Consider the following 27798-nt stretch of genomic DNA (forward strand, 5'->3'; position numbering starts at 1 on the left):
GCACTGGCAGGGCAGTACAGCTGAGGTCAGACTCACTTGACTTTGAAGGGTAATGCCACTGCTTACAAGCAAGCTACTGTACTTAATTTTCACAAGCCTCAGTTTTCTCATTGCTTAAATTGAGAAAATAGTGCCTTGTGAAGTTATCAAGGATTAAATGAAGTAAAATAAATAATTGCTTAGCATACTGCCTGGTACATAGTAAATCATAAATAATAGCAAAAAATTGGCTCTTTATAGCCAGAAATCTTGATACATTTTAAAGTCTTTTACTGTTTGCTGCTTTCTTATAAATTTAGCTTTATGTTTCCTTATTTTTTCAGTTGATAAAATGAAAAAAAATGTATTGAAATGACCACTAGATGTCAGTATTACTCTGTGTCTCCCAGTAACACTTCAACCTAATTAGGCAGAGAGCAATCTGAATCAAAGAAATATCCAAAGTATAGTTTATAGGTAGTTCCTAATTAAAAAGGGCAAAATGCCATTCCTGTTTCTGATCAAGTCCCAGCCAGTAATGAAGCTGGAGCTGTTACTGCTGCTTCGCTGAATGGAATGTAAATGAGTGGCAGAAATGAATTTCTTCAAATGCTACACCCCCAGGATCATCCTCTACCTCCTCAACCCCCCAGCCCCTGTAGGAACTTTCACCATAGCTCTTACGGACCAGAGTGTCCCAGAAGCATGTAACCCCCTAGAAAATCTTGAATGTACCAGCCCTAACTTGTTCCCCTGTCACTACCCAATGTCACCACCATACCCCACCCTAGGCGTCCCTGCCAACACAACTCCTCAATAGTGGGAGAACTGTGAAAATATCTCCCCAGATTGTACTTTCAAAAGAATGGGGCATGAGGATGCTTTCATTGTTAAAACAGATCCTGACATCTCTAAACAGAACTCAGAACACGCTTTCCGTGGGAAACTTTAAAAAAAAAGTTACATGTTAGATTTGTGTACCCAGTGCATAATTCAGCTTTGTATTCATTCAACATTATTAACATTAAATGTTGGTAAACATTTCGTTTACTAACCGTCCCTTATTTGGCAGGAATGAGGTAGGTGCTGAAGACAGAAAGATGACAGGACGGTAGGGTGCTCTCCTGAGTTAGGCGGCTTCTGGGTTTGAGCTCACCTTCACCAGCTACCAGCTGTGTGACCTTGGGCAAGTTTCTTCATTTCTGTATGACTCGGTTTTCGCATCTGTAAATTGGAGACAGTAATAGTACCTTCCTCCTAGGATTACTGTGAGGATGAACTGAGATAATGTATGTAAAATTCTTAGCATCACGCATGGCACATAGTAAACATTCTCTGATTACTACTTATGATGTTCTGGTCCTCAAGCAATTTAGTGGAGGAGACAGGTGTAGAGAAGTAATTACAGTGCAGCATGAGATACAGAGTGTTGTGGGAGCATAAAAATGTGGGACTAGAATTGCCCCAGAAACCTAACCTGCTTGTATTTTTTTAAAGGGGGCGGTGTGGTCCTCGGATGATGTCACTTAACAGGAAGGACATGGCTTTGTTCTCAGACACTCATGATTTGGAACCTTTGGTCTCCTATTTACTTGCGAAGTGACCTTGATCAAGTTGCTTCCCTTTCCTGGTCTCATAGTAATACCTACCCCATGAAGTTATTGTGAGGATTCAATGAAATAAAAGTCTATAAAAGTACCTAACCCCAGTGCCTGGGATAGAATATTAGTTCTCTTCTCCTCCTTCTTCTAGATTCCAAAAGAAATGACAACCTTTTGGAGCACACCATTTTCTTAACTTGAGATTCACCTTTTCTTTAGAAGTCCATTTTTATTATTTCTAACTTTGTCATATTTCAGTCCAGGAACTCTGGCCCAATAGAGTACTTGGAAAAACCTACCTGCTAGGTACGGAATATTTTATGAGCAGTGGATTAGTTATGTACACGTACTAGTGTTATTGAAAATCTTTTGTATACAAAGTCCTAAATAGCACTGTTAATTTTTACCATATTTGAAAAACAATTTTGCTCAGCTAGAATAAATTTTAGCTCCATCCACTTCAATCTAAAATTTAAACACCAAAATAGTAGAAGCTGAATTGAGTCTATTGAACTACTAGGAGTCTTGGGTTACTATTGGTGTCATTTTCCAGATCCTAGGAGCGATGAGCATGGGAGCAAAAACATGCGAGTGCATTTATAGCAAATATATATGGTAACTGGCTTGGTTTAGGTCTAAAAGACTGAGAGTTGTCATAGAATAATTGAGTTTTTGATCCAGAAATGACATCTGTGCACTCTTATGTCATCTCATGTCTCTCCCTAATTTTCCATGAATCCCACTGCCCCACAATGGCATGTGTATATCATACATACGTATGAGAGATCATCTGGTCCAGTACTCTGATTTTATAATTAAGGAAACGCGTATGATTGTCCTTGTTTTTGTGATTCAGGGGTGTCATTATCACATCCACCCCACAAAACAGATGTTGAAGCATATTCATTAAAGATTTTTATTTCAGATGGACTAATTTACCTTTCAATTGAGTATACTCTGATTCTGAAAGTTGAATTCTTCTAATAAGTGATGGAGATGTTGCCCAAACTTCTGAAAGGCAGCTATTTTGCATAGTTCACCTCTGATTCATATATTAAAAGAATGAGTGACCTGCTTTGCTTTCAGTAATTCTTCCTCCACCAGGCCAGACATGCCCCACCCCAGGCCTTTGCTGTTATTCCCTTGCCCGGAACTCCCTTGGCCCACATGGTCACAAGGCTCACCTCCTCGTCTCCATCCAGGCTTTACTCACTTAAGACCTCAGTGAGGTCACCCTATCTAAAATTGCAAACCCTAAAAAATACAACAAACTAGTGAATATAACAAAAAAGAAGCAGACCCACAGATACAGAGAACAAATGAGTGGTTACCAGTGGGGAGAGGGAAGGGGAGGGGCCAGATAGGGGTAGGGAAGTAAGAGGTACAAACTATTATAAGCCACAAGGCTATATTGTACAACACGGGGAGTATAGCCAATATTTTATAATAACTATAGATGAAGTATAACCTTTAAAAATTGTGAATCACTCTATCGTACATCTGTAACATATTGTACGTCAACTGTACTTCAATTTTTTAAAAGATTAAATAAGAAAATTGCAAACTACCACCCCTCACACATACTCCCTCTCTTATTCCTCTGATCGTTTTTTCTCCTCAGCACTTATCCCTTCTAACCTACTAAATATTTTACTTATTTGTATTGTTTATTGTAAATGCCACAGGACAGCTTTACGTGTTTTGTTCATGGCTGTATCCCCAACCTCGAACAGAGCTTGCCCATGCTCAAGTAGGCATTCAAGAAAACTGTGATGAATCAATGAAAGCGAGCATGAAAATGACATGTCTTTTCTGTACTTTAAATTTTGATTCCTGCCCAGGCATCTTGGTGTACAGAGCTCACAGAATAATCGAGTCTTGTCAAGAAGCATTCATCTTGCGCCTCTTCCGACAGAAAAACAAACATGGTTTTATTAAAGCTTTCACAGACAACGCTATTGCCTTTGACACCGGCTTTTGTCATGTGGAGAGAGTGATGAGAAATCTTTTCGTAAGGAAGCTGTATCTGTGGCCAAGGTAAATAGCATTATGTGACCAGTTTCTGCGAGAGAACCTGCCGTAATTTAATTTTGCACTATAATGTAAAATTTACTGTCATTGCACTTGATACATGCTAGTCAGGTTCATAACAAGTACATCCAAATATAAATAAATGGTCACCACATTTGTGATTCTTTTAACAGGAGAGAGAGGTTTGATAGTTATTTTTCTGGTAGCCCAGGGCTATCACTTTCTTGTACATTTAGTGAAACTGCGCAGGGATCTAGAGGCTCACATACACAACAGCTTTAGGTGAACTGCAGATTTACTGGTTAAGATTCCAACTTCCACTTTGAGGGAAATAAAGCACCAAGATTTTGAAAAATCTATGTAAATTTCTAGGAAAAACATAAGGTATCAATTTTCAAAACATTTTGCAACCTATGCTAATATGTATCTTGGTTATACTGTATGGTATTTGAGAGTAGTTGTTGCAGTCTTTTTCCTTTTTTGATTATACCTACTTCAGGGATTGACATACTTTTCCTGTAAAGGGCCAGAGAGTAAATATTTTAGGCTTTGCAGGCCACGCACCTGTCACAGTTATTCAACTCTGCTGTGACAGTGTGAAAGCAGCCACAGACAATACATAAACAATGGGCGTGGCTACGTGCCAATAAGACTATTTGTAAAAACGGGCACTGGGTTTAGCGCAGACCATAATTTGCTGATCCCTGCCTTATTTGATTAATACTTCTATTCATAGAGGTTGAAAGTATTCCTGAAAACACTGTCATTTGGCTTTCTGTTTTGTTTCTTAATTGCAGTTACAAAGAGCTATTAGAGTATTAAACTGAGACCAGAAACACATAGCTCTTGCAACTCTAGAAATATTTGAAAAATGTTTGTCTCTTTAGGTTCCATGTAGCAGTAAACTCATTTTTAGAACAGCATAAACCCGAAGTCGTAGAAATTCACGTTTCTATGACACCTGCCATGCTTGCTATACAGACTGCTATTCTGGACATTCTAAATGCATGTCTAAAGGAACTGAAATGCCATAACCCGTCGCTTGAAGTTGAAGATTTATCTTTAGAAAATGCTATTGGAAAACCTTTTGACAAGGTACTCTTTATTTCTTTTCCTTTTTAAGCACCATTTGTTATGTTGTAATTTTTAAGAATGCAAGTTATTTTAATATTTATAATGTTCTTAATAGGAATTTGCTGTTATTTTAAAATTAAATTGGAGGTGATTTAAAGTATAGTTTCTTTGGTTTACTGGAAAGTAATTTGTAGTAGAATACATTGATTGGCATATAAGCACAACTCTGACTTTTGCAGTTATATGGTGATTATCTCTTATTTTAAGTATATGTAAGAAGACGATGAATAACCTTTTGCTCTGAAATGGCAACGTTTGGATAGCTACAGATAGAAGAGTTTACATAAGAATCCTTCCAAATTTATGATCTCTTATTTGGAATAAAAATAATTTGGATGAGTTCTGATTACTGAGGAATGTGAAACTTGTTCTGTCTTAAAATTGCATTCTGAATTGAGAAAATGGTAAGACTTTAGTGCAAGGACTTTTTATCTAACTAATTTTTTCATCATAGATCAGTATTAATTCCGATATGTAAATGTCTAAGATTGAATTGTACATACAGAAAATGCTGACTTTTAAAAAATTCCAGGCAGCTTTTTTTTCATATTTTTGTAGAACAAGTTCTTTTCTTTCAAACTCTGAATCAACCTCTTTGTCACTGGAAGTAATGCATATTGATTTTTAAAAAGGAAAATTTAAGTCCTCATTTTTCTGATTCTTCCAAAGTCATTTTACTGTGAAATAATGATACATAAAAGTAATTCCATGTGTTGTGTGCCTCTGTTTTTAAAGTAGAGTTTATTATAATTTAGTGCATGGTATACCAAAAAAAAAACCTCTCACATTCTTTTAGTAGAATGTATATGTCCCTAGAAAACCAAAATATAACCAGATATGTTTTGCACTAAATTTCTGTTTATCATCACCTGGCCAGTGAAAGTCAAAGTATTGTTTTAGGCGTTCTTTTAGTAACCAAGACATAATTTGCACTTGTTAGAAAATTTGTAGATGATTTTACAGAAGAGGCATGTAGATGATTTTATACAAAAGATGATATACAAAAGAGTTATATGTCCCAGTTTATCTAGGACAGTCCCAGTATCTGCCTGTTATCCTGGAGTAATTATTAATAGTATCATTTCATTTTCACAAGAGTTCCAGTTTGGACAATAGATTATTTGGTCATCCAAATATATATTACTCCTGCTCAGTATTAAATATGTTAGATAAGATGCCATGTAGTGAAACTGCTTCCAGATCATGCTACATTATCCCTTTTAGTTACAGAATCAGCTTGTGAAGGAAACGTGCATATATATAGCTGTGGATATGTAGATACCTACATAGTATATACATAAAGCTGTTCTGTGTTTTAGGCAACTTTTCAGGATCTTAAAAAGTATTCAAATTTAGTTGTTAATTTAACAAATATTTTCCCATACATGAATCACACTTAAAGAAAAAAAACTAAATATTTTATTATACCAACAGACTAAGGTCCACTGTTATTTAATTTGATTCCATGTAGTTTCTCTAGTTTATGTCCTCTGCTTCCTCGTGCAGCTGGATCTCACATCTCTATCCACCCAGGATGGGGTCTCGACCAAACTTGGCAGAAATTGAATGTATCTGAGCTACATGCTTTCATTCTTCATAAAAGCAAATAAATGATCATCTGATGTTTATCAGGCCTTTTTTCTCCTAATAATGTAAATATGGGTAACTATGAATTGACTCTATCTGATCATAAAGATTCTAGTGATGACACTCTGCTTTATATTTGAAAAATTAAACATTATTATTAGAATCTTATGAACTTAAATTTTCTATTCACTTCCTTGGGAGATAATGTTTTATTATTGTGGCAAAATATACATAACAGAGTTTACCAGTTTAACCATTTTTATGTATACAAGGGATAATGTTTGTTGAAAGTATAATTTGTATTAATTTTAGCTATATAGAACATCTTTTAGCAGTTCTAATTTTTTTCTTGTTTTAGACAATCCGCCATTATCTGGATCCTTTGTGGCACCAGCTTGGAGCCAAGACTAAATCCTTGGTTCAGGATTTGAAGATATTACGAACTTTGCTGCAATATCTCTCTCAGTATGATTGCATCACATTTCTTAATCTTCTGGAATCTCTCAAAGCAACAGAGAAGGCATTTGGTCAGAATTCAGGTGGGAGATAAAAATATTAATATTTATCCTAAGAGCTCATTTGAATAAAGTACTGGATTTTTGGGGGGAATCAGGTGTGGGGAGTGCTATATTCAGCTACATGGTATAGTAAGATTTCAAATTACGTTTTATGTTCACAGCACAAGGATGTAGGTTTTATTGATAGCTAATGTTTCCACCTACTTCTGTATAATAATAAATATTCATATCCATTACAAGAGATTTTATTTCTAGAAAAGACTGTGTATATCACAGGCAGTCCCCAACTTAGAAATAGGTTGTGTTCTGGAAGTTTAGTTGTTATGAACTTAAAATTAATATTCCCTGAAGAAACAGGAAGGGAATATGGAGTTTCATCAGCTGAAGTGGTGAAGAATGAGAAGAGGTTTGTAGGGAAACATACATACGTGGCTGTCCGCCATCTTGTTTTTTTACAAGTCACATCCTTCCCCCACTACCATGATCTTTCTCACTGTCTGGCTAAACCAGTGTTTTCTAAAGTGTGGTCCAGGGGCCCTGGGGCCAAGATTTAATACAAATAATGTTTCTTAACTGCTTCACCAGGAATATTCTCGAGTCATAAACTACAAATGTGTAGCATTGAGGAACATATTGACTGCTAGTACGCTTTGGGTTCCACTGCCTTTATCTGTGCTTGGACGCCAGCAGCCATACCTGCCAATGCTTCTGCACCATTATTGGAAATGTCAACACAGTGGAAAAAAGTCAAATAATGAGTTAGTATTATTATGAGAGTAGTTTTGAGGTCACAGACCTCAAAAAAACAGCTTGGGGGCCCCCAGGGGTCTATAGGCTGCACTTTGAAAACCACAGTCTAGCCAAACAGTGACAGAGACCATAACAAGGGAGAAGGTGTGGTTGGGGGATGAATAAGCTGGTGACCGGTTGATAAACAGGTCATGTGACCTTCAGAGATTCTCTGAAGTAAACTATAAATTGAAGGCTTTTTTTTTTTAAACTTATTAGGTTGGCTGTTTCTTGACTCCAGCACCTCAATGTTTATAAATGCTCGAGCAAGGGTTTATCATGTTCCAGATGCCAAAATGAGTAAAAAAGGCAAACTGCCTGAAAAACTGGAGATTAAAGAAGAGCAAGGTATCTTGTATGCTTAAGTCTTCAAATGTCTTTTATTTAAGTATTTGGTGTGGAAATGCTTATCAAGTTACAGTATAACTGTAAATCTCCTTCGGCTGTGTGAAGAATGTGTAACTGCGTGTAACATATATAATGTATGGTAAAAGTATTTGGTATGGATTCATTGCCAGGGGATTCCAAATAACAAATGCCAAATATCAGTCAAGAGTATTCTTGCTAGGACTTCCCTGGTGGTCCAGTGGTAAAGAATCCGCCTTCCAATGCAGGGGACGCGGGTTCAGTCCCTGGTCAGGGAACTAAGATTCCCACATGCCGCGGGGCAACTGAGCCTGCGTCCCACAACTGAGCTCACATGCCTCAATTAATGAGCCTGTGTGCCGCCAACTACAGAGTCCATGCGCTCTGGAGCCCGTGTGCCACAACTAGAGAGAGAAAACCCCCGCGCCACAACTAGACAGAAGCCCGTGCACCACAGTGAGGAGCCCGCGTGCTGCAACGAAAGATCCTGCATGCCGCAACTAAGACATAACGCAAAAAAGAGTATTCTTACTACTACATAAGAATTATAGATTTTTTTTTTAACTTCGGAATAATTACTATTTGGGCACTTGAAGTCTTAGTGGGACATTTTAACATCCCTTTTAGCTTTTAGGGGACATAAATACTAGAATGAGGCAAATAATAGGTTTTATTTCACACTCATCTAGTAAGTATAATAAATATCGTTGGTTTTTTAAAGCATGGGATAGGGTTAATGTTTACTTTCTGCCTAGTTCAAAGGTCTGTTTCAAAACTTAATTAAATGCATTAGTAATATGTTTGAGTACTTACAGAAATAAAAGTTTTATTGTTGTCTGCTTATATCCCATGTTCAAGATTGTGAAAATCTTGGGGATTTTAGAAATAATAAATACTGTTATTTTAGAAATAAGAAATACCAAGTCCTTTATTTTGTGTAGCAGTTTATATATAATGTCACAGTTGACAACTAACACATAATCATCTCTTATTAGTGACCACTCATATCACTTTCTCTCAAGGCATTATGGAACCTGTGTTAATGTTGGTTTGAGGTGTCTTCATTTAGACCATAAGGAGACCTTTCTCAAAGAAGCAGATTCTATCTATAGAGTATTATGAAAGACGCACAAAGGAGTGGGTTTATGGAGTGATGCCTGTGTTATCTGTTGTCTTAAAAGCCTTTGGAATACTTTATAGATAAATATTATCACATAGAATGAGGTTGTCTTTTATTTCTATACAGAAACAAGAAAGGAACTGGTCCTAGAAAACAACCCAAAATGGGAGGCACTCTCGGAAGTATTGAAAGAAATTGAGGCAGAGAATAAGGAGAGTGAAGCCCTTGGTGGTCCAGGTAGGAAAAAAGGAGATAATGGTATTTGCGTTCAAAATCTAGCAAATGAGTCTTTTTGATTAGCTCTTTACAAATAATTTATACTATTATCTTCTTTATCAAATGTAGAAGAGTAAGTGCCCCATGAACACTGAAATCTTAGTGACAAGCGCCTATCTGTTCATCTGATGTGATTTTCTCCAGGTTGAATCACTGTATATTCATGAAAGCAGGTTGTTTTACTGGTTGGGTTCTCAGGACTTCTATTTAAAGATGCAACTAATCAACTATCATATATAGAATGGATAAAAACAACAAGGTCCTACTGTATAGCACAGGGAACTATATTCAATATCCTGTGTTAAACCGTAATGGAAAAGAATATAAAAAAGTGTGTGTGTGTGTGTGTGTGTGTGTGTGTGTGTGTATGTGTATAACTGAATCACTTTGCTGTACAGCAGAAATTCACAGGACATTGTAAATCAGCTATACTTCAATTAAAAAAAAAAAAGATGCAGCAAAATCTCTACATATATATTCACCAGGCTTTAAATTTGGAATCCTCAAGGAGAAAGCTAATGGGCTTAAGTTTTAGGTTCTCAGCAAGTGTCTTTTCAAAGAAGCCTCAACTGTATTATAGAATGACATTGACCTAGTGCTAAAAAAATTTCAAGTTTTGGGGCTACTCTCTTCAAACACAAGTATACTAGTAGACTGAACCTGAACTGTAGACTGAACCTGAATTAAGTTTTAAAAATAAAACCAGGTAGAAAATAAAACTAAATTTAAAAAAGTATCTATTGAGGGAAGTATGTGGCACATATACACAATGGAGTGTCGCTCAGCCACGGGAGGAGACGAAGTTGAGCTGTTTGTGGTGGGTGGACGGCCCTGGAGTCTGTCATGCGGGGTGAAGTGGGTCGGAGGGAGAGGAGCAGGTGCCGTGTGCTGCCGCATGTGTGTGGAATGTAGAAAAAAGAAAGAAAAAGGGGCGGTTCTGAGGAACCTAGGGACAGGACAGGAGTGGAGACGCAGACGTGGAGAGTGGACTTGGGGACACGGGGACGGGGAGGCGTGGGCTGGTTCGAGGTGAGAGAGTGCCATGGACATGTATACACACTACCAAGTGTAGGATGGGTAGCTGGAGGGAGGGGTGGGATGGGGAGGGTGGGGGGGAGGCGCAGGAGGGAGGGGATGTGGGGATGTGTGTGTGTGTGTGGCTGATATACTTTATTGTGGAGCAGAAACTGACACACCATTGTGGGGCAATTGTGCTCCAGTGAAGATGTTAAAAAAAAAAATCTATTGAGACTTTGAACTCCTTTAAAGCAATAAAGGCAAGCACATAATCCTTATATGAGTAATTATGCTGTGATATTATCCCAGAACTTATGGTGCTGTGATTTAAGACCCAAAGTCATACATGTGTACTCAGAAAAAAAGCATAAAGAATAAAGAAGGGGAAAAAATTACATCTAGCAGCCACTGTTAACATTGGCATATTTCCTTCCTGGTTTTCTTTCGTGCATTTTCTGTTTCACATTGTTAAAGGTATAGTGTAGATATAATTTCTGGATATAGAATTAATGAGCCAAATGATGCTGACATTTTTAAAGTTCTAAAGACATATTACCCCATTGATTTATAGAAAGTTTTTATCAATTTTCATTTCTTTTGGAAGTATAAGAGCTTATCTTTTTTTAACCCAGCTAGCAATGACTGGAGATTCTGTATATATTTGTGTGTGTATCTACATACATTACATATGTATAACAATTTTATTCATTTGATTGGAGAAAAATGTGATCTTGTTTCAAATTTTGATGCTTGGGGAGCTCAGTTTTTTCTCAGATGCATTTCTTCTTTTGTGAATTGTCTTAGTTTCCTTTGCTGGTTTAAAGTGTGTCCTCAGTTTGTATCAACTTTTTATGTAGTAAAGATATTAACATTTATCATAGTTACATAAAGTGGTTTTTTTGTCTTTAGCTTTTTTTTTTTTTAGGCAAGAAGTGGATTTATTTAGAGATGCACATTCCATAGGCAAAATGTGGTCCATCTCAAAAGGCTTGGGAGCAGCCTGTCTTTAGCTTTTTTTAATGCAGTTTTTTATTCTCATAGAGTCAGTCAATTGATTGATCAGTTGATATCTTCTCACAGATATCAGTCTTCTCTGAGATTTCTTCCATTGCTTGTAAACCTGGAAAATCATCTTCATATGGAGAGGTGGAGAATAGTCATCTTTTTTTCATGATGTATCATTTAACATTTGACTGTAATCCATTTGGAATTTATTTTGGTATTTCCAGATCTATTTCCAGATCCTCTGGAAAATTATTAATTAAAAAGAGCTTCTTTAAAGCCTCCATTATACCACAGCTATACTTTCGTAAGACTCTAAATATTTCTGGCTTCACCTTTACCCAGAAGATTTCAGTAATCCTGCCAGGGAGGCGAAAGCCTTTGATGAGCATCCGAGACCCTTTTTAAACAAATTGTAAAGTATCTTTAGCGCCAAGGGGTGAGCTGTGTCTCTGGGGGGGAAGGGACGAGGGGGTGCGTGGGGTAGGGCGACAAGTGCGGTAATCAGGACATAACGTTGTTTCTAATTTTAGGACACGTTCTCATTTGCGCAAGTGATGACAGGACCTGTTCCCAGCTGCGAGAGTGCATCGCTGTCGGAGCAGAGGCCTTCTTGTTGAGGCTGTACAGGAAAACCTTTGAGAAGGACAGCAAAGCCGAAGATGTGTGGATGCGGTTTAGGAAGGAGGATGGCTCAAAGAGAATTATGAAATCCAACAGAAGGCCCAAAGGCCTCCGAAACAAAGACAGGGCCTCTGCCAAAGAGAGGGCTGTCAAAAAGAAGAAACCAAGGCTGACTTTAACTCAGATGATGGAACAATCTGAAGAACTGGAGGAGGAGGGGGGTGTCGAGGAGGGCTGTCCGAGAGACCTAAGCAGTAGCCCCGAAAGCTGCTTAGAAGAAATTAAGCACGAGGAGTTTGATTTAAACGTGTCCTCTGATGCCGCGTATGGAATCATAAAAGACCCCCTCACCATTATCCACCCACTCCTGGGCTGCAGCGACCCCTACGCTCTGACACGGGTGCTGCACGAGGTGGAGCCAAGATACGTGGTCCTGTACGACGCAGAGCTGACCTTCGTGCGTCAGCTTGAAATTTACAGGGCAAGTCGGCCCGGGAAGCCCCTGAGGCAAGTTGTAAGGAATATGAACTGCGATTGCATGGGCTTCAGTTTTGCAGTTCTTTAGGATTTAGCACAGATAGACCAGTTGCCCATGGGCTTTCTTATCTTTAACGTTACATTGTTATGATGTTGGTTGAGTTTATGAAACCTTATTTGGCATTCTGATCAGTCTGCGAAGTACCAGTGTGGGAAGTACGCATGGGAAGGAGGTCGAATGTTGTAGTGGATCCAGGAATCTGAGGGAATGCCCCCCTTCTTGTTACTTGCTCTTCTGCTGTTCTGTGCCATATTCTTTATGCATCAGTTGTAGCCTATGGGGCACCGTCTCTGAACAAGCCTAGGAAATTTACAATATCCTACCTTCTACCAAATGTTAATGTAATTATGACTCAGCTAAATTTCATAATTCTAAAACGTCTTTCTTGTAAATCTGAAAAAGTGACTCTAAGTTACAGCCACATAAAACTAAAGTATTTGGGGAATTATTGTACCATGTATTCTTGAGTTTCAAGAAATATCAGATGAGAAAACGATGCCTCCCAAAGAATATAGTGTTCCGGCTCTCCAGTTAATCTGAGGGAAATAAACCTCAAGGTTAATATCCTGAACTCAGCCTGAACCAAAAGCAGAGCCAAGAGAAACCTCTCCAGCCAGTTTAACGAATGCAGCCTTTCAGAGTAGAGGTGAATGGAGGAGGTGGACCAGAAATAACGCAGGATGAAGAGATGAGACAAAGCTGGTGAAATAATTATAGGCTGATAAATTTTTCATACTTTGCTGTTGATCAACATTGGAGATAGCTTGTGTGCACAAAAGTTCTCTGTTGCCTGAATATGGAATAGCGTGATATTTAGAAACAAAAGGTCAGAACCAGAAGGGACCTCAGAGTTCAACCACTTGATCCATCAGTGGGAAACTGAGGCCCAGACATGGTGAATGGCTTGCCCTTGGCCACATGATACATTCGTGGAAGAGCTCAGGTCTCTGGACTCTTTGGCCAATGGTTTTTTCCCTGCCCGCACTTCAAAGAAATATAAACTAGGAAAATGAAGACCAAAAGAAAAATCGAGGGCTAAAAAGGGAAAATGTCTCTGATAGAAGGTGAAGAAAAGGGGCAGAGGAGGTGCCTCGTTCAGCTTCTTAGCAACCAACAAGATAGGAAAGCTGGCCTTTTCTAAGAGAAAAGAATATGTCAAATTATTTTTTGAGGAGCTTGATATAATCCATGTCTTCTCTGTCTGTGTGTTTATATAAAATGTGTGATGACTCGGTTCTGTTAAGACATGAATAAAAAGGAACTGAGAAATTACTTGTGAAGGTAAAGGTCATATAGATTTCATTTGTTTATTTTTCCCTAACATGAACTTTCATACACTGGCCTTTATAACCACCATCCAACTTTTTAAATGATTGTTTGGCAGAGATGCAAAGAAAAAATTTGAAAAAAGAGAAGCCGCTAAGATTGTGTTTTCTGATTTGTTTATAGTTATGAGGAAAGCATTATTCTATCCCTCTTTGTTATATTTCAGTGTTTACCTAAACTCTGCTCCTCCTTTTGATGAAAGAAGAAAAAAAAAAAAACCATGTGGTGATGAGACCTTTAACAGGTGGGGTTTAGGCTGCTTAATTTTAGTAAGTGTGTGATTAATGGAACCTTTTCTTCTCAGTCAAATATTTATTATTTGAACACTCTAGGTTGCTGATTTCAAATGCCATGCTCTTCCTTCCAGGGATTAAAAATTATGTGTTTGCAGCCTAAAAGAGTTCTGTCTTAACTTGCAGGGTTTACTTTCTTATATACGGAGGTTCAACCGAGGAACAGCGCTATCTCACTGCTTTGCGGAAAGAAAAGGAAGCTTTTGAAAAACTCATAAGGTAAATACATAGAAGATCAGTATGAAGGAATCAAAGGCCTTTGAAGATCCAGAGGCTTCTCTGAGTGGGGGAATATCTACTAGCCGTCAGGAAAGATGGAGAGAGGAAGCTGCTGGGGAGGGTCACATCAAGATACACCTGTAGTCTGATTCACTCCAGGGTTTATATACATCAATACACACTTCCTTTTCTCTTCCTCTGCTTCTCCACCATCTCCAGGTGCTTTTCAGGGGTTTAATAGAATAGAAATGTGAAGAAAACTGCTTTTATGTTAATAAAGAAATATAACATAAAACACCAGCAATAGAACTGAAACACTCTCTCCCCCTCCCCCATGTACAAGATTTCTCCCTTCCCTTGGAATCATTTTTTTTTCCCTTGTAAAGTTTCCATTGTCCCTGGGTGGGTGACTGTTTTACTGTTTACTGGGAATTTTTTTTTTTTTCTTTTTTGCGGTATGCGGGCCTCTCACTGTTGTGGCCTCTCCTGTTGCGGAGCACAGGCTCAGCGGCCACGGCTCACAGGCCCAGCCACTCCGCGTCATGTGGGATCTTCCCGGACCGAGGCACGAACCCATGTCCCCTGCATCAGCAGGCAGACTCTTAACCACTGCGCCACCAGGGAAGCCCAACTGGGAAATATTTTTATGACCTGGTCAGTTCAGATCAATAGAATCACTCTGGGAAAAATATTTTTTTAAAGGTGTGACATTGGTCTGAACAGATGTGTGTTTTTTGAGAATAAGTAGCCTTTAATGTTCCAAATCCAAATAGAAAAAGCTTTTGGTTTAAGGTAAGGAAAATGTTTCTAATTGAGATATTCACACACTACATGGCTACCTCTTACTCCTGCAAGCGTTTGAGAAATCTAATAGCCTCCCCCAAGGGATGTTATCAAGGAAACGGCAGCTTGGTGAGAGAAGATGGATCAGATGCTCTCTAAGGAGCCCCAGAAGCCAGGGCGGGGGCTGCACAGGGCATCCTTGATCCGAGCCAGAGAAAAGGCTAGACCGGAGGAGACCATGGCCTGGCCTGGCAGTGGCTGGGCCAGACCAGTCTTTCAAGCCTCAGACATTGGCAACATATCAGTGACAGCGAGAGGGCAGAAATCATTTTTAGTGGCAGTTAGCCAGGACCTAGACAGAATTTCAAAATGGACGGCCATCCTTCAACACTGGCTGTGGGCTCTCAGTATATGCTTAAAATATGCAGATACCCCAGTTCATCCAGGGCATGCGTTCCCAGAAACAGGAGTGCTTATTGAATCAGTGTCATTGAGTCCCTTTGAAGAAACTCAGCACGGTTCGTGGGCAGTTCTCTTCCCTTCCTATCGTCTGTGATTGTGGCATGCCTTAGTCATGGATTCTTGCAGCTATTGGCCCTACAATTATTGGTCAGTCCTTTCAGCTTATGAAAATATGTATTTTTTTTTCAATTTTGATCGAAGCATAGTTGTGTTAATTTCTGCTATACACAAAATGATTCAGTTATACATATATGTACATTCTTTTTCATATTCTTTTCCATTATAGTTTATCACAGGATATTGAATATAGTTCCCTGTGCTATACAGTAGGACTTTGTTGTTTATCCATCCTATATATATACTAGTTTGCATCTGCTAATCCCAAATTCCCCATCCTTCCCTCCCCTAGCCCCCTCCCCTTTGTGAAGTCCGTTCTCTATGTCTGCGAATCTGTTTGCATTTCGTAGACATGTATTTTCTATTAATGTGCTCTATGGGATAGTTTATATGTGTGTACATACGCTTTTTGAAAAAGTATTCCAGAAAGTGTTATAAAAAAACAGGTATTATGCAGACTACCTCTTCTTATCTAGAGCTTTTTGGCGCCTCTCTGTGTCTCCTAGACCTTCATCTCCCAAGACTCAAACAGTCAACAGATACTTCTTGAGCATCTATTATGAGCCATCCCCTGTGCTAATGTTAAAGTGCTGGAGTTACAGTGGTGCAGAAAAAGGCTCTGTCCTGCCTCCTAGAGCTTATCCCCTAGTGGAAAAGACAAACATTGAATGATTATGAATAATATCATAAACAGACATGGGCAGAGGGCGGCAGGCTACAAAGGTAAAAGAAAAGGGTATCCTACGAGAGTCTGTCAAAGAGATCTGACCCAGTGTGGGATGTCTGGGACGGTGTCACTGAAGGAATGACCTTTAAGCTGACCCATGGAGCATGTGTGCTGGTTGCTAAGTGGACAAGGTGGGTTGCTAAGTGGACAAGGTGGGCCAGGGGTTCTGTTGAACAAGGGTGTGTGTGAAAGCTCCGAGGTGCACAAGGCCTGTTAAGGATTTAGAACTTGACTCTGTAGCCAGTAAGATAGCACTGAAGAGTTCTAATTAGGAAAGTGACATAGAGTATTTTTTAAAGGCTCTCTCTGGCGTCAAACTGAGGAATGGATAGAGCAGGGACGTAGTCAGGAAAGCTGCTGCAATTGTCTGATAAGAACCGGTGGCAGCCAAGATTAGGTTGATGGAGAGAAGGGGACAGATTTAAGAGATATTGAGGAAATGGCATCAAAGAATTGGTGCTACTGGATGTGGGCCAGTACCTCCTAATTGCTCCTTCACTCTTTTTAAAATATCCTTTGCCTAAGGCTTCTCTGATTAAAGTAACTGTCTCTAAATCACAAATGAGCACATGGAGCTAAAATATTCGGATTAGGTTGTTGGTGTTCATGTTGAGGGTCCCCAAGACCACCCTCAGGCTCAGTGATTCACCAGAAGGACCCCCAGGAGTCAGAAAAACTGGTATTCTCGTAGTTACGGTTTATTACAGGGAAAAGGACACAGAGTAAAATCAGCAAAAGGAAAGAACACACGGGGCCAAGACCAGGAAAATCCAGCATAAGCTGCTGAGTGTCCTCTCCCAGTGAAGTCGCAGGAACGTGCTTAATTCTCCCAGTGGCAGTGTGTGACAGCACACGCTCAGTGTCGTCCACAGGAAAGCTTACCCGAGACTTGGAGTCCAGCGTTTTTATTGGGAGTCAGTCATATAGACATAGTACTCAAGTGACAGACTCCAGCTCCCTGGAGCAAAAACAGGCATTCGCTAGAAATCACACTGTTGGCATAAACCATCTGATCACACTGGTGCCGTGTGGCCCCAGGCATTATAAAAACCCTCTTATCAGGCGTTGTATTCCAAGAGCTCAGACCTCAACTCCCAGAAGCTGGCCAAGGGCTTCTGGGAAGACAAGCTGAGGAGACAGGCCTTTCTTGGGAATGTGCAGGGTTTGAGCAGCCCAGGCCTGCTCCCTTAACCGTTTCCTGCACAGTGTTGTGGCCAAGGGGGGCCTGGTAGGCTCTGAGTAGGTGAGTTTTATGCTCCAGGCCTCCTTCCCGTGACTGCCTCTTCTCCAGTGCATCAGAACCTGGCCTAGAAAAAGAGTGCCGTCAGTGGATTGTAGCCAGGTATTGGGGACCACATGCCATTCCCGGCTTATACAAGTGATCTTACACTCGAAGGGCTCAGTGACAAAGCTCGGGTAAGCCTGGCACATACTGGAAACTTCACTCAGCAGAACCGAGGATACGGACTTTCTCCTATGTTTCAACCTCTACAGTAATTTTCATACCAGGTTTTGATGTCATTTTATCTATGGTCTGGCATAATTTTATAAACTCTCAGTGGTGATTGTCTACTTATTATGTTAGATCTTCCCATATTACACAGATAGTATGCCGTTCAGAATCTTAAGATATTTACTTTCCCAGAAAACTTGGGGAATTTGAGAAGTGTTTGTTTTGAAAAGCAAAATATATGTGAGGTGCATGGCTGAAAGAGCATTTGCACTAAGCCTGGACTTAGAGAAAAATTTGATGTGAGACCGAGGGAATGTGCTTTTGCCAGGACCTCCATGAGTGATGTTGTAAGAAGAAAAGCAATGCTACTATTTAAAATAACCAGAGAGGAATGAATCAGGCGAACTGGCAGTGAAAGGACTGTTTGACTGGACCGGAGATCAGTAGATTACAGATGACAAGTAAAGAGAAAAAAAGTTACACTTGTAAGTATTGCTAATAAAATGCTCCCTGCGTCAAAAAATTAGTAATAACATTCTGAGTATACATAGTTTTGGAGAGGTCACCACTCTTCAAAGAAAAGGGTTATTAGCTTATTTGAAATTTTACAGTTAGAAAATATCACAAAATGGGTTAGCATGAGGGCTTGAATAAACGCCCATTTGAAGAGACTTCTAGTCCAGTGTCTCCTCCCTGTGTTATCACATTGTACAAGCTATTCAAATATCACTGAAGATGTTAAAGCAAAATTAAGAAACCACAGTACTTTAAATGGAAATAGGGACCTGAATTGTTTAATTATTATTTTGTGTCTATCACAAAGAGTAACTTGAAAAATTATGCAAATGTTGAAAGCAAGAGACTGAATATAAGTATGGCAAATTTCTGTTAAACTAATTTGAGTTACTGATTAGGAAGACTTAACTATTTTCTTCACAACCCTGGTTTCATTTCAAGAATATATTTTTTTCTCAGATTCAGTTTGCAGTTATAACATTTCATAGTAAACTAGCTGTTTTTTAACGGTATTAACTGAAACAGTTGTGGAATCATTTGAAAGAAAATCTTCTGTTTTTTAGCATAATCGTGGATAATTAGGGGATGAGGTTACTACATGTAAGAAAAGTACAGTTATAATAACAGCTGACATTTATATAGTGCTTCCTATGTGCCAGGCAGTCTTCTGAGTGCCTTACATATATTATGTGATCCTTTTAACAGTCTCTTCGAGGTTAGATTTTAGTATCATCCCCATTTTACAGATGAAATTGAGGGACAGAACCATTAAACAACTTGCCTAAAGTCACACAGCCAGTAAGTGGTTTCAAATTCACGAAACATGGGCCCAGAGTCTGCATTCTAACGCGCTGTGCTCTACAGCCACAGTTACAAATTAATCAGGAAATGAGGATGCCCTCATGTGTGATAGCTTAGCCAGTAAGGTAAGTGGAGATAAAGAAGAAAAAAAATCCCCCATGTTGATCCCAAATATAAAAGAAAAAGAAATTTAAGAGCAGTAAGTTTTTTGAACGGTGTGCCCCTTACCCCCCGCTGGAGTCTAGTTGGTGTAACGGGGCAGTAATGAGTGGCTGCCAGAGCCATTGTCACTGCAAAGAATCTTTCATCAGCAACACTTGACAGCGGTACTGAGAATGATGAGGGAGCACAGAACTGGGAACTATTGCCTGCCTCCTTGCGATCTATTCATAAAATGTTATACTGTTAATAACCTTGCATTTGTATATTGTTTCAAATAGTAAAGAATTTAAACTTGGAGTTTCTGTTCTCTGGTGGAATCTCTTCGTGGTGCCCTGCCCTAAAACATCACATATCCAGAGTGGTTGGGGAATTGCTCCATCTGATTTTATTTCCTTTCATTGGAAAATCCTTTTTGTTTGAGCCCTTGTTGAAATCATTAGTTGCTGATGAAGATTCCTCTTGTTTCACCTTCCCCGGCCTCTTTTATTGCAGTCAGTCAGTTCCATGGTTTTCATGTTGCCGTGAAACTCACTTGCAAGCCCAGCAAGGGCAGAGACCCATCCTTATACATCTTTTCTGTCAGCCTGCTACAGAGGAACACACAGTGCTTGCTCTTTCCTGAACTGATTATAGCATCTTTTACTGGTTTTGAAAAATAAGACTATGGCACACCTGGCCTCCTCTCCCTGTGGTTATTGAGGATCTTGCCATGATTCTGGTTCTCGATTACAAATCTGAGTTAGGATTGTACAGGCTTGTCAATCTACCGGGTTTAAGATACTGAGCTTCCTTGAAGACAGGAATTATCGGATACAAATAACCGTATTTGTATCCAAAATACCTCGCACAGCATGTGGGAGCCCTCTGTAAATGTTTTAAGTAAATGCACAAGTGAGTGAATTGATGCTGCTCTACTACATAACCTGAGATGTTGATTTTTTTGTTTAAATCTTTTGTTGGAAATTTGCTTTCTAATATTAATCTTGATTTTCCTTTAAAACCGAGGGTGTTTAATGGGGCCTCCCACCTGGAGTTTTTTAAATCAAAGCTTAACCATGTATTGTTTTCATTTCTTTAATCATTGATTTTTTTATTTTTATTTTTTTGGCTGAGGTGGGTCTTCGTTGCTGTGCATGGGCTTTCTCTAGTTGCGGCAAGCGGGGGCTTTTCTTGTTGCAGAGCATGGGCTCTAGGCACACAGGCTTCAGTAGTTGTGGCACATGGGCTCAGTAGTTGTGGCTCACGGGCTCTAGAGCGCAGGCTCAGTAGTTGTGGTGCACGGCCTTAGTTACTCTGTGGCATGTGGGATCTTCCTGCACCAGGGCTCAAACCCATGTTCCCTGCATTGGCAGGCAGGTTCTTAACCACTGCGCCACCAGGGAAGCCCCCCTAATCATTGATTTTTAACCATCCTATTTATGATTACTCTGAAAATATTGGGATATAAATTATTTGAATCCTTTTCAATGTTCAGTAACACATTTAGCGCATTTTAATAAAAAGTCTCAATAATCTCTCTGTGGCATTTTTCACATGCTTATTTCATGCCGCAAAGTATTTAGAGGACATACAGAATAGAAAATAAATAACAGTATTTTTTAACTCTGGAAGATGAGCAGGAGTACCCAACCAAGAAGCTCTTTCTGCTTCCTTTACACATCACTTGACTGTGCATATTTACTTCTAGTGTTTTCTGTATTCTCTTTTACCACTTCAGTTATGTGGATCATTTTGTATATTATAATTTACAAGAGATTAAAATCTGGAATTTTGAAATTAGCTCAGAAATGTTGAAGATGTTTTTCTCCCACCCCCAGGGAAAAGGCTAGCATGGTTGTCCCTGAAGAAAGAGAAGGCAGAGACGAAACGAACCTCGACCTCGTAAGAGGCTGTGTATCTGCGGGTGCTCCCACCGACACACGCAAAGCCGGTGAGTCCTGCCCTTTGCCAAGCACTCCTGCTGCCTGTGCAGGAGGCTGTGAGGTTCCGGAGTTTCTCTGCAGAAGCTTGGTTTTTCTCGGTAAGCTCTTAAACGTGGCTGTCTGCTCCCATACCCTGGTCTCAGCTGGCTGTTTACTAGCCACGTGTCCTCCCTGGATCTCGGGCTCCTCAGCTGTAAGATAAGTGGGGTTGTGATCTACGCACCGGCATTGGAAATCAGTTACACTCCAGCATTGGTTGAGATTCAGAATGTACTTTTGCCAAGAAGCTTTTGTAAATGGTGATTAGGTTCTTACCTTTACCTGAAGAGGCCAGTTTGCCCCTAGATAAAGAGTCAGGATTGTTTGGGGTGCGTTCCCACTTCCATATCTGTGTTTGTTGGTTGCTTCTTGGCGCTTTTCCAGATCCCAGGTGTGTGGTACTCTCACTGCCATGCAGCGTCCCAGCAGTGGCTTCCACCAAGACCTGCTGGATGCCACGTGCACCGTGGTGCAGGGTTAGCCATGTCCCACGCCCCAGGCCCCGTTTTCCCATGTCAGCAGCTGCTTTCAGCCAAGAGGCGTGGGAAAAACAATACAGTTGAGCCCTTTTCTCCTTCGGTGGGGTCCAGCGCAGTTAAAGCAGTGGGTCTCAGAATTTAGCGTACTTAAGAATAACCTCTGATGCTTGTTAAAACTGTAGGTTCACGGACCCCAGTCCCTAGCAATTCCAAATCAATAGATCTGAAATGGGGTCAGCGTCTGATGGACGTGGTCCTTGGACCGTATTGGGAAACACTGCCTCAGAGTATCTTTTGAAGAAGATTCCTATTAACTCAAAAAGGCTGTGGACATGTCATGCAGAACAGCAGGATGTCAGGCAATATGAATGAGGTAGTTTGGAGCAAGTAGGTACCACACAGAAAGCTGTTCACAGAAATCTGCCCTTTCGAGTTCAGTCCTCTAAGCGCTTGTGTTAGCTTTCCTTTGCTGCTGTAACAAATTGCCACAAACTTAGTGTCTGGAAACAACACACATTTATTATCTAACCATTATTATCTTACAATCCGAAGTCCAAATGGGTTTCACTGAGCTCAAATGAAGGTGTGTGCCGGGCTGCGATCCCCCTGGAGGCTGCAGGGGAGAATCCCTTCCTCTTCCAGGTTATCCAGGCCGCCTGCATCCCTTGGCCCATGGCTTCTTCCTCCCACTTCAAGGTCAGCAGCTCCAACTCTGAGCTTCCTGCTTCCCTCTTTCATTATAAAGACCCTTGGGCCTACCTGGATGATACAGAATAATCTCCCAATCTTGAGAGCCTTAATTTAATCACATTTCCAAAGTCACCTTTGCCGTGTAAAGTAACATATTTGCAGGTTTCAGGGATTAGGACATGGACGTCATCAGGGGGCCACCATTCTGCCTGCAACAGCACTTTTGAGTCCTTCAACAAGCAGCGTTGGCATCACGTGGGAGCCTGTTAGAAACGCAGGGTCTTTGACCCTATTCCAGACCTACAGAAGTAGGTACTTTAACTCCATCCCAGGTGATTCATATGCACGTTAGTGGGAGAAGCTCTGTGCTCCTGTTTTTCCCAGCTTCTCGCATTTTCCCGTCTCTGGACTCATGGATACAAGCACTAAAAGCTCCAAATTTTTTCACAGCAGTCCACAAGGCAGTTTATGCAGAGAACATTTCTAAGCATCTACTGTGTCCTAGGAATTGGGACGACGATGATCAGTAAAATGTGGTCAGTGCAACAGTGAGGGACCATAAAGCAGGGGTCCCCAACCCCTGGGCCACGGACCGATACTGGTCTGCAGCCTGTTAGGAACCGGGCTGCCCAGCAGGAGGCGAGCAGCGGGTGAGTGGAGCTTCCTCTGCAGTTCCCCATGGCTCCCCATGGCTCACATCACCGCCTGAGCCAGCCCCCCCGCACCCACACATCCCACCCCCGTCCGTGGAAAAACTGTCTTCCACGAAACCAGTCCCTGGTGCCAGAAAGCTTGGGGACCGCTGCCGTAGAGGAACCACAGAGGGAAGACGATGGCAAATGCTGGTATTTGTGAATTCTAAGTAAGGAAGTACCACGAGACCCCAACTTCCTACCAGCTCTATTTAGTTTAAGGGAAATAGCCTTAAACTGTAAATAAACCTTTTTATAATACGGAAGAGTGTGGAATAACATGTCATACCGTGTAACCAGGCATCGGAGATTAACAGCGGAAACATAGAATTTTAACTTTGTGCTCTGCCACCTTTGAGAGTTATTCCTCAGTGACGTTACTTAAAGTGCTTCTTTTTCTTCATAGGCGGCCAGGAACAGAATGGTACCCAGCAAAGTATCGTTGTGGACATGCGCGAGTTTCGAAGCGAACTCCCATCTCTGATCCACCGTCGGGGCATTGACATTGAGCCAGTGACCTTAGAGGTCGGAGACTACGTTCTGACTCCAGAAATGTGCGTGGAGCGCAAGAGCGTCAGTGATTTGATCGGCTCTTTGAACAATGGCCGCCTCTACAGCCAGTGTATCTCCATGTCCCGCTACTACAAGCGGCCGGTGCTTCTGATCGAGTTCGACCCCACTAAGCCTTTCTCTCTCATGTCCCGAGGTGCCTTCCATCAGGAGATCTCCGGCAACGACATCAGCTCCAAGCTCACGCTCCTCACGCTGCACTTCCCCAGGCTCCGGATCCTCTGGTGCCCTTCCCCGCACGCCACCGCAGAGCTGTTTGAGGGGCTGAAGCAGAACAAGCCACAGCCGGACGCGGCGACGGCCATGGCCGTGACAGCCGATTCCGAGACCCTCCCCGAGGCAGAGAAGTATAATCCCGGTCCCCAGGACTTCTTGTTAAAAATGCCAGGGGTAAATGCCAAAAACTGTCGCTCCCTGATGACCAACATTAAGAACATCGCCGAATTAGCAAGCCTGTCCCTCGACAAGCTGGTGCTCTTGCTGGGGAACGCGGCAAATGCCAGGCAGCTCTATGACTTCATTCACACCTCCTACGCAGAGGTCATCTCCAAAGGGAAAATGGAAAAATGAACAGTGGTGCCTGTTTTCTTATCCTGTGACTATGCTTCTCAGCTGCTCCTTGCCTGCCCTCACAGGTCTTTATTAATTACTAGCCCAGTAGCTCATTCTCTGCCAGTCTTTGAATGATTAGGCTGTCTCCTGGGTCAGGGGACCAGCGGCCAAGGCTGGGCTCTGAACTTTGCGTTCAGGAATCATTTTTACTTCCCGCGCCTGCTCTCCTCCTTCCCTGCACCATCCTTGCCAGGTCTAGTACGTTCCATTTTTACATGAGGTGTCAGGATCAGGGAAAGTGTCTGCAGGTGTTTATAGAAGGCCATTTCTGAAACATGCAGAAACTTAGGTTTCCTCCACAGACTGAAAACGCACCATCGTGTTCTTACCCTTTGTCTACAGAGGGGCTCCCAGGACACTGAGAAGGGAACATCTCTGCCATTGCCGACCTGTTCTCCCCTCCAGGTTTTCCTCAGCTGCGTGCTTCTCCCACCTGTCTGCCTCTGGGATAAATTCATGGGGACTTCCTACTGCTAATTTAAGAAAGGCAGCCACCTCTAAAACCGGCCAGTTGGTCTTCTGATCACCTGAAGATATGAGGCACGTACTATAACTATAACTGGATTGTTCAAAACCAGTATTTTTAAAACATGAAATGAATTACCAGTTTACGGAATTGGATGGCGTGGGTGAAGGAGCCCTGAAAATGCTCCGTTTTTATAGCTGTTTATCCTCCTAAGTCCCAGCAGAGTCTCTTAGACTTCCTCCTTCCCAGCCTCTCCTCACCTGTCCTGGGACCCCCAGCTCGGGTCCTCTCCCGGGTCTCCGCCCCCCACGTCCCCGTGCCAGAGCAGCCTCCTGCGCCTCTGGGTGGGGACTGGCACACAAGCAAAGGAGGGACCCACAGCCTTTAAGATTTGATTTTCCTTCCATGAGTTGAGTCAGAAGGGTTGTAAGGAGATGGAAGATCAATGCATAGAATATATAAAAATCCTAAAGAAATATATATATATTTGAAAATCCATGAAGAAAACAGTCTCATTCCAAACCTCCTTCTGGTCCTTACTGAAGTATATGTACAGGACATTCACAGCATCTTTGTGCAGTTTTTAAACTTTTATATTGAAACATTATTAACTTAGGTATTATTCACATATTTAGTGATGTGTAGTAAGTTTTTACCTCAAGAGCTGCTGTATACATCAGTTCTGCTGGCCACATCACATAGGGTCACATTTTGTCGGCCGTGTTTTTATTTGTTACACTGTTGGAACTTGGGGTCGACAGTGGACCATGTAACGCAAAATGGTCTTCAACTTTAACAGAAGTCTTTCAACTGTCATCTCCAAACCGAACCTTTCATCTTGATTTCTTGGTATGTCGACATATGTTGAAGTATATGGATTTTGAACTCTATACAAGGATACCACAAGAATGAATTAAGGGGTATCAAGGAGCCATATTTGTTATCGTCTGACTCTGTAGAGTGACTTGGAGAGGAGAGAAGAAACAAAAAATTAGTTTAAGGCAGAATAAAGATTTGGGCTACTAATTTTGTCCCAGGGTTAAAAATACACCCTTGAGAATAGGAAAACAAAAATGTCAGGCACATATGTTAACTTTCACTTTTGTATGCATTTATTTATTTAAGCATTCAGTCATAGTTAAAAGTACATTAAAATAGATACCACCTCAAATAGTAATGGTTATTATCATTTTGCTTCACTCTATCCTAGCACTTCTGCTTGAGAGATGTAATTTCTGTTTTTTTCTCCTGGTATAATTCCACCTGCCTTTTATTCTTTCATTACGTAAAAGGAAAATCCTAACAGCACATTCTTTGGTAAGGGTTTCACTCCAAGTTAAGTTTTCAAAAATAAGCTCTCAAAGCTACCATTTTAAACAGTCCTTGTTATCTGCTACAACATAGAAAACAGTCTTAGTTGTATTTAGAGAGCCAGTGTCTTCTGTCGCCCAAATTCTGTTATTTGCTGTTGTACCTACTAGACATCTTAAGACAGTGCACCAGCTCATGTGTGTTTGAATTATGAATGATAGTGTCTAATGAACTCTAAAATGGTCATTATAGTTGAAAGGCTCTCACTGCCACTTCCTCTCCCAACTAAAATATATTTTAGTGTCTCCAGTTGTGGAAAGCCTTCAATACAACCATCATGTATTTACTTTTGCCAAATTCTTTTAAAATTTTTACAATCTAAGAATCTTTGGCAAAGAACTAGAAATGCATGCAGTTGCAAAAAACTATATCACTTTATTTTCTAGCATCATTTTATTAACTTTGCCTTTTTCTTTCAAAATTACGAACATAGAGTTTACTTATGAACTCATGCTTAGCTTTTTAAAAACCTTTTTTAAAAACTTGAGACCAACATTATTCTAGGTTAAAAGTTTTTTGCATAAAACTTTGAGCATATGAAATATTGTGAGAAGTCGTTTTCAGTTTTAACTCACAGTGTCTCTCTTGATACTTTCTTAAAGTTATATAAGAAGAAATCATTTATAATAGTGGCCGTAAATAATACCCTTTTGGCAGTAGTTACTGTTTCTTTAATCTGAGGCTTAGTATGTCTTTATGTCTACGTATGTTTGGGCACGTCCAGAATGCAGTTTCCCAGCTCATGAGGGACTGAAAATAATTGTCTCATTTATCAACCCACTGAGACACAGAGGGTTAAGTCTAGATTCAGTTGTGTTGAGATAACAGAATATAGAGTTAATAAATGGCCTCCAGCAGGAAAACCTACACTGAAGCGAATCTGGAGAGGTGGGTGAGGGGAGAAAGACAGGAATTATTAGTCTTTGCTTTAGTTTTTCAAGCATAATTTGATTTTCTTTTGGCTCAGAAAACTTCTTTAGGGAAATTCCCTTTTCCTTTGTGTTCAGTTTAACCTACAAATGTCTCCTTAAGAACCAACATTTTAGGAAAATTCTTTTCTCAGGCTTGGGCATATTAAAATTTACCCAGACTTTGACATGAGTTGTCACTTCTCTTCATTATTTTGCTTTCTATTTTGGTTTATAGCTATTTCCTGTCTGATTCTGGACTTCAGTGCTTAAGTTACCATCTTTATCCATGGGTATTTGGTGGCCTACACCACTGTTTTTTTTTGATGTAAGGGTATATAAGCCAAAATTTGTATGGGAGGGAGACCTAACCATTTACATCAATTTGTAACAGAGTTGTTTGTGTGTGTTTTAATAACGTGTATTTATTCAGTATTCTCCTCAGCATTCTGTGGGCAAAGTAAAAATAACCATGTATAGTGAAAGGGAATATATTCCCATTACATTATAGTTACCAGTGTGTTGGTAAATATAATTTAAAATTCAGAGAATATTTAATTGGTTTTTTTTACGCAGAGTAAACGATTAAAGCTGAAATGCACTTTGAA

The 27798-nt window shown here is 40.5% G+C and overlaps 1 protein-coding gene across 1 annotated transcript in view; it reads left to right on the forward strand.

The window, feature by feature from the left end:
- ERCC4 (ERCC excision repair 4, endonuclease catalytic subunit) overlaps positions 1–27798 on the forward strand; it is a 34681-nt gene extending 6883 nt beyond the window's left edge. Inside the window, exons 3-11 of the mRNA XM_004270165.3 lie at positions 3422–3617; positions 4499–4706; positions 6691–6871; positions 7859–7987; positions 9252–9362; positions 11954–12551; positions 14328–14420; positions 21259–21371; positions 23670–27798. Coding sequence (XP_004270213.1) covers positions 3422–3617; positions 4499–4706; positions 6691–6871; positions 7859–7987; positions 9252–9362; positions 11954–12551; positions 14328–14420; positions 21259–21371; positions 23670–24403 — 2363 coding nt within the window. The 3' untranslated portion in view covers positions 24404–27798. The remainder of the gene's footprint in view (positions 1–3421; positions 3618–4498; positions 4707–6690; positions 6872–7858; positions 7988–9251; positions 9363–11953; positions 12552–14327; positions 14421–21258; positions 21372–23669) is intronic.

This window comes from Orcinus orca, chromosome 16 (assembly GCF_937001465.1).
Source record: "Orcinus orca chromosome 16, mOrcOrc1.1, whole genome shotgun sequence".
NCBI classification, from domain to species: Eukaryota; Metazoa; Chordata; class Mammalia; order Artiodactyla; family Delphinidae; genus Orcinus; species Orcinus orca.